Raw genomic sequence first — 6,846 nt, forward strand, 5'->3', positions numbered from 1 at the left:
AGCATTTCTCTGTAGAAGGTCAGCTGGAATTCAGGGCATTGCTGTTTATCCCCCGTCGGGCTCCTTTTGACCTCTTTGAGAACAAGAAGAAAAAGAACAACATCAAACTGTATGTTCGCCGTGTGTTCATCATGGACAGCTGTGATGAATTGATACCAGAGTATCTCAGTGAGTGTTGTCTTGGTCTCATGTAGTTAGTTGGGTACAGTCTCCTGTGAAGCCCACTCAGCATTCTTACAGTGAGGTCTTGTTTTGAAAAAAGTCTTCATTGTAGATAACATGGCAAGTGAAGGTTCCGTGAGAAAATGGGTTCTGTTGAATTTAGATAACCTTATTTTATTATTATTATTTTTTAATTTTTTAAAAGATTTTGTCAGAGTGTGAGCACAAGCAGGGGGAGCGGCAGGCAGAGGGAGAGATGTGGAACTCAGTCCCAGGAATCCTGATCATGATCTGAGCCGAAGGCAGACACTTAGCAGCTGAGCCACCCAGGCATCCCTGCCCTGTCTGTGTTTAACTCTGCTTTCTGCCTGGTTGATTGCAGACTTCATCCGTGGTGTGGTGGACTCCGAGGACCTGCCCTTGAATATCTCCCGAGAAATGCTCCAGCAGAGTAAAATCTTGAAGGTCATTCGCAAAAATATTGTGAAGAAGTGCCTTGAGCTCTTCTCTGAACTGGCAGAAGACAAGGAGAATTATAAGAAATTCTATGAGGCATTCTCTAAAAACCTAAAGGTATAGATGCAAAAAACAGTTACTTAATAATTACGGCGGAGGGTTATTTTTCATTTACGTAGAGGGTAGCAGATTATTTACAAGTAAAATTGTTTTCTTTCCACCCCTGAAGCTTGGAATCCATGAGGACTCTACTAACCGGCGCCGCCTTTCTGAGCTGCTGCGTTACCACACTTCCCAGTCTGGGGATGAGATGACTTCTCTTTCAGAATATGTGTCCCGCATGAAGGAGACCCAGAAGTCCATCTATTACATCACTGGTGCGTTGGACCCTGGGTCTGATCAAAGCCTCTCGTGGGGTGTGAGGAGGGAAGGGAGGGCGTTTGGGAATCCCTGGGAACTGGCAGGAGGGCGGTGCATTCTGACCCCTGAGTCACACTCAATAACCCTACAGGTGAGAGCAAAGAGCAGGTTGCTAACTCAGCTTTTGTGGAGCGAGTGCGGAAGCGGGGCTTCGAGGTAGTGTATATGACGGAGCCCATCGACGAGTACTGCGTGCAGCAGCTCAAGGAGTTTGACGGGAAGAGTCTGGTCTCTGTTACCAAGGAGGGCCTGGAGCTGCCTGAGGATGAAGAGGAGAAGAAGAAAATGGAGGAGAGCAAGGCCAAGTTCGAGAACCTCTGCAAACTCATGAAAGAAATCTTGGATAAGAAGGTTGAGAAGGTAAACAATTCTGGGATTAGAATGTATTTTGTAAACAAGTGCTTTGAGCGCTGCTTCCTTCAAAACCTTACGGGGGCTACACAGTGAGTAGTTTTAAGGAGCCTAGTTGGTTCGGAGCTTTCTTGCCTTGTCTTTACCAGACAGTTTTAGGTTGGTATTTCTGTAATGCTGGACAAAGATGCCTGCTCTGCTTTCTTCAGAGAAGAGAATTTAACATACGGTCATTTTAGCCTGGAAATGGTAATCTGATTTACCATCAACGGCAAGTTTTTGTGACTGTCCACAGGTGACAATCTCCAACAGGCTAGTGTCTTCACCCTGCTGCATTGTGACTAGCACCTACGGCTGGACAGCCAACATGGAGCGGATCATGAAAGCCCAGGCCCTTCGGGACAACTCTACGATGGGCTATATGATGGCCAAGAAGCACCTGGAGATCAACCCTGACCACCCCATTGTGGAAACGCTGCGGCAGAAGGCCGAGGCGGACAAGAACGACAAGGCAGTCAAGGACCTGGTGGTGCTGCTGTTTGAAACGGCTCTGCTGTCTTCCGGCTTCTCACTCGAGGATCCCCAGACTCACTCCAACCGCATCTACCGCATGATCAAGCTAGGTCTGGGTGAGTACCTTTGTTACCAGGGTCAGGCAAGGAACCGGGGAGCTGGTCTCACAGGGACAAATTGGACTTCGTGGTATTTGGATCAAAGTTGACATGCCATTTTTTTCTACTTCTAGGCATTGATGAAGATGAAGTGACTGCAGAGGAACCCAGTGCTGCTGTTCCTGATGAGATCCCCCCCCTCGAGGGTGATGAGGATGCCTCTCGCATGGAAGAAGTAGATTAGTTCTACCTGCAGACCTTGTGCCCTCTGTATAGTGTCCCCATGGCTCCCCAGCAGCCCTGAGTGGCCCCGGTTCACCTGGTTCCCTCTGCTGATGTCTAGTGGTTTTTTCCTTTCTTGGTCCTGTCTTTGAGGCAGGAAAGAAGGCCCTCAAGCCCTGTCCCTTCCGATATTTGACGGGGTTTGGATGTGTATTGTGGGGTTCTTTTTTGTTTATTTTGTTCTGAGATTAAAGTATGCAAAATAAAGAAGATACGGTTTTATACAGTTATGCTCTCCCTTGTAAAGTGGATCTCATGCTGCCTTTTGAGTTTCCTTAGCTTCTCTAGCCCAAGTTGAACGTGCTGTTGTTCTGAGGATAGGTATTCCTGGTACACTGAAAGGGTCACCGGTAGCCACTTGGCACTTTTGAAAATCTGGGTACCCAGCATTGACAGTAAAGGGTAGCTTCAAACTAGCAGGTATGATGCCCTTTCAGTGCCCTTCCTAAAGCATACGCCTCAGTGAGCCAAAACACACGATTTCAGCCCATTGCAGCAATTTAATTTAATAAAATAAAATTATAAGAGCAAAATTACATTTCCAAAGTACCAAAACCTGCAACTGGCTCTTGGAGCAGAGCCTAGGGATCCAGGAGCGGAGAGGGTGGTGTCACTGGGCAGGGCTCTCCCATCCCCCTCCTCCAGCACAGCACCATCTTTCACGGACTCCTGGGAAAGCAGCACTTGGAGCCTACAACACTTGTGCTTTTCTCCCCAGAGTAAGAACTGTAGGTCCCTGGGAGGGAGTCTGCAAGGGTGGGCTACTCAGGGTAGGGGACAAGCACAGGTGAGGTGCTGGGAGTCCACAGGGCAAGACTTCGGGGAACGTGAGGGGGTGGGGGCTTCGGAAGGCTTCTGCCTTCTCTGCGCCCCTGCACGCCGAGGACGGTCCTCAGAAGAATCCCTACTAGAGAACAGGGGACTTAAGGCAAAGGGGAAGGCTGCCTCTTGGACTCAACCCCAACTTGTAGAGCTGGTTGGAGATACTGAGGAAAAACCCTGCCTTCTGCCCTCGAGCCAACCGCCTCCGAAGTTACAGTAGGAGAGGAAAGTTGGTATGGTGAGGGTCTTGTTCCACTTCACCCCCTGGGCCCCTCAAACTTTCTGCACAGGAGACTCGACAGGCATAGCCTTCTTAACCCGTTGCTTTAGACGGCCCCGGGCATAGACTCTGAGCAGGAGGGCGGCAAAGACCACAGCCACCCCCAGGCCCCCCACCACAGTGACCGTGTGGCCGTAGAGCAGGCAGGAGAGGAGGATGGCGAAGGCCTGGCGGAGGGTCATGATGATGGTGAAGATGGCAGCCCCAAACTGCCCGATGGTGTAGAAGATGAAGAGCTGACCGCATGCGGAGCAGACCGAGAGCAGCAGGGCATGTGCAGCAAATTCACTGTGTCGCCCCATGAAGCGCGTTCCCTCCAGGAGGGCCCCCTGCTCTAGCAGGGAGCCCACCGTGAAGAGGCAGGAGAAGAGGTTGACCCCAAACATCATCTGCACAGAAGACATCTTATAGGCAAACAGGGCGTCCTGCCAGTTGGAGGTGAAGCTGTCAAAGGCAATGTAGCCTGCCAGCAGGATGAGGCCTGCCAGCGTGGTGGCGGGGGAGCTGCGGGGCTCGGGGCCGCTGGACAGCAGAAACATGCTGACCCCGATGGAGATGAGGCCGGCTGTCAGGTATTCCCAGTGTTCGTAGCTGCGCCGAGACACCAACTTGCCCATCAGCATGACCGGGATCACCTTCGAGGCCTTGGCCAGCACCTGGGTGGGGAAGCTGACGAACTTGAGCGCTTCATATTGACACCAGCTGCTAAGCACATTTGACAGGCTGGCAAAGGAGTACCGGTACATGGGGGCCCCGTGGCGGGGTTGCTTGCAGAGGACGCAGGAGAGGCCGGCGACGATCAGTGCCAGCACTCGGTTCATGAGCACCAGGAACTGTGAGTCTGTGAAGCGCTCACCTGGCGACGTGGCAGTAGCCCCATAGCTGCGGGTCATCACTCTTTCCTGCAGCACTCCCCAAGTCAGATAAGACACCTGGGGGCGGGGGGGCGAGGCCCGGGGAGAAGATAAGCAAGAGAAGGGAAAGATGAGCAAAAAAGCATCCAGACAACCTCCCTCTTCCTCAGACGGCTCAAGGATTTAAAGGACGGCATATGGATTTTGGTCCCTCTGTAGTAACTAGAAGTTTCCTCTCCCCTCCCAAGCCTGCATTCACCTCGGAGAGAAGTGTGTGTGAAACACAACGACAAGTGCTTTAGGACTGTCCAGACCCTGTGTGCCCCACACAAGGTTATGTTAAAGCTGACTCCATCCCAGGTCATCTTCCTATCTACTCTCAATTCAGGGAGTAAAAAGACGGGACACCTGTTCAGCATGCACAGAACTAGCAGTGCCCACTCCAAAGTGCCAAGAGCTCCGCATCCTAACTCCTTCTCACATGGAGTGGGGGAAGGCTGAACGGCTTCCCCAAACTTCGATCAGTGGGTTAACATACACAAGACACATCATTGCAGGGGAAAGTGTAGTAACAGCCCAGAAGACATCACAGACAAGAGGAGAGAAAAGACAGCATGTCCTCCAACCACTTCTAAGATGATGATGGCACAGCGTGCCCCTGGGAGGAGGGGGCCACGTAACACACTAGGCCAGGAAACTGTTGGGACCGTGCAGTCCCTGTCCACCGGGACCCAACCCAGGAACAGAAGCAGAGCCCGTGGGCCTACCTACCTGGAGCCCCGCAGCACAGAAGAGCAGCTTCAGGGCTTGCCAAGTGGGAGTGGTCTCTACCGGCTCCGTCCGGGAAGCCAGAGGAACCTCGTCAGAGGCCTTGGGCTCATTGCCAAACACACAAGTTTTCACCAGGGGGAAGCAGAGACCCCTGCCTAAAAAAGACACACAAGGTCAAGATCTCATCTTCCCTCCAGCACCTCGTCTTCCCCAGAGCAGCCAGCTACCCGGCTGTCAGGCCTGCAGGTCTCCCTCCCTCCCTTTCCAAGCCACATCCCTATCTGGACGGCTGCTCAGCACTCATAAAACGGACCGAGCACACTAACCCACCCTTTCCGCACACACCTGTCTCCAGGTAGTTCTTCCGTCTGAAGTACTGCACCATCAGGTAGCCGGGTACCATAAAGCTGGCATAGCCAGCAGCATTCACCAAAAAACGGAAGAACCATAGCTGCGTCCATGACTCTGGAGGGGCTTCGGGGGTCTCCCCACCTGCCCCCAGGGAGGGGAGCGCGGCCAGCACCACCACTGCCCACCACCTGCGGGACAGCGGACGTAAGGATTAGGGTGCAGATCCTAGCGCACTCGGCCCTCCAGAGGGGACTACACTGGAGGAGGGCCCGGAGTCTCCCCGCCCCCCTCAGCTGCAGCCCAGCCCGGACAAAGAGCCTCTCTCTCTCCTGGGAGGGGGGGGGCGGGGGCGGCGCGGGCCAGGCAGGGCTCCCTCCCTCCCCGGGGGCGGACCCGCCCCTCTGACCACACAGGTTCCCTCTGTTCCCTCCAGCGCTCGCCGGCCGCTCGGGCCACAGGCGGCGCCCCCTCTTCCCACCCCGCCTTCCAGGATCCGGGAGCGCCAGGGTTCCCAACTCCTCCGCCCGACACTCCCGGACCCTGGCCAGGAGCACAAGTCCACGCCGCGCCCCCCTCTCCCTGCCGGCTCCGGGCCGCAGCGGTCGGCCGCCCAGCAGCTGGGACCCCACCCCGGCCCCTCCGTGCCCAGCAGCGGCAGTCACGTGGCCCGGGGGCTCGGTCACGTGGGCCCGCCGCTCCCCTAGCCCCCCACCTGGCGTCCATGGTCCGGGCCGCGTGGGGCGGAGGGGGGCCGGGGAATGCGGTCCCCGGGCCGCGCGCTCCCTCCGCTTCCGCCGCCGCCTCCAGCAGCGGCCAGTGAGCGACCGGCTACCGGAAGTGCCCCGCTCTTCCCGCCCCCTCCCCGCGGCCGCCCCTCCGCCCCCAGCCGCGACCACGCAGCGCCCCGGGCCGCCGGCGGGCCACAGCGCCCCCGCGTGGCCCGGAGGGAGACGCGGCTCGGGAGCCGGGAGCAGGGCTGCCCCGGGAGGGGCGAGGGGCGAGGGGCGGGGGATGGGGAGGCGGGAAGCCCCCAGGCCGCGCACCCCCACCCCGCTTCGCCATCGCCCTTAGCCCTCACAACCAACCCGGGAGGTAGTGGTGCCCCCTGCCATCTTGGGACGGGGACATTGAGGTTCTGCGTCCCAAGCACTTCCTACGTTACCCCTTTCCCGATTTCTGACAGGAAGATCTTCCTTTCTCCGCTGAGCTGCAGTTCTGTCCCCCAACAACCCATGACCTTCGAGGCTCTGCATGACCTGGCCCTTCCACCTCGCCCACTCACCCACCCTCTGCGGAGTCCCACTGGCCTGCCCTCAGGTCCTCTAGTTCACCGAAGGCCTGCCCCTGAACGCTCTCCCCACATCCCTTACTCATCCTTCTGTCCAGGCTGCCAGCACACGCCTCAGAGACCTCCCCTGACTAGCCAAAGTAAGGCCCTCCACCAGCTTGTGTTCTCCTCACTTTACTTTTCCTTCACAGCATCCAC

The 6,846-nt window shown here is 56.1% G+C and overlaps 2 protein-coding genes across 4 annotated transcripts in view; one reads left to right on the top strand and one right to left on the bottom strand.

Annotated features, from left to right (window-relative positions):
• HSP90AB1 (heat shock protein 90 alpha family class B member 1) overlaps window positions 1–2,512 on the top strand; it is a 6,149-nt gene extending 3,637 nt beyond the window's left edge. Inside the window, exons 7-12 of the mRNA XM_081827558.1 lie at window positions 3–168; window positions 545–735; window positions 848–995; window positions 1,130–1,398; window positions 1,685–2,018; window positions 2,135–2,512. Coding sequence (XP_081683684.1) covers window positions 3–168; window positions 545–735; window positions 848–995; window positions 1,130–1,398; window positions 1,685–2,018; window positions 2,135–2,244 — 1,218 coding nt within the window. The 3' untranslated portion in view covers window positions 2,245–2,512. The remainder of the gene's footprint in view (window positions 1–2; window positions 169–544; window positions 736–847; window positions 996–1,129; window positions 1,399–1,684; window positions 2,019–2,134) is intronic.
• Window positions 2,513–2,772: 260 nt separating this feature from the next.
• On the bottom strand, window positions 2,773–6,206 carry SLC35B2 (solute carrier family 35 member B2). 3 transcript variants are annotated; one of them, XM_006747998.3, is made up of 4 exons: window positions 6,073–6,206; window positions 5,355–5,548; window positions 5,010–5,164; window positions 2,773–4,316 (listed from the first exon to the last, which is right to left on the bottom strand). In XM_006747998.3, exons 1-4 carry the CDS (start codon window positions 6,081–6,083, stop codon window positions 3,378–3,380), a joined length of 1,299 nt encoding a protein of 432 aa, XP_006748061.2. In that variant the 5' UTR covers window positions 6,084–6,206; the 3' UTR covers window positions 2,773–3,377. The 3 variants fall into 3 exon arrangements, with proteins under 3 accessions (XP_006748061.2, XP_081684482.1, XP_030874809.2); XM_081828356.1 differs by lacking the exon at window positions 6,073–6,206 and adding an exon at window positions 5,900–5,923; XM_031018949.2 differs by lacking the exon at window positions 5,355–5,548 and having other exon boundaries at window positions 6,073–6,191.
• Window positions 6,207–6,846: the final 640 nt, after the last annotated feature.

The sequence above is a fragment of the Leptonychotes weddellii genome, chromosome 8, assembly GCF_054177405.1.
Source record: "Leptonychotes weddellii isolate Sample4059 chromosome 8, ASM5417740v2, whole genome shotgun sequence".
NCBI classification, from domain to species: domain Eukaryota; kingdom Metazoa; phylum Chordata; class Mammalia; order Carnivora; family Phocidae; genus Leptonychotes; species Leptonychotes weddellii.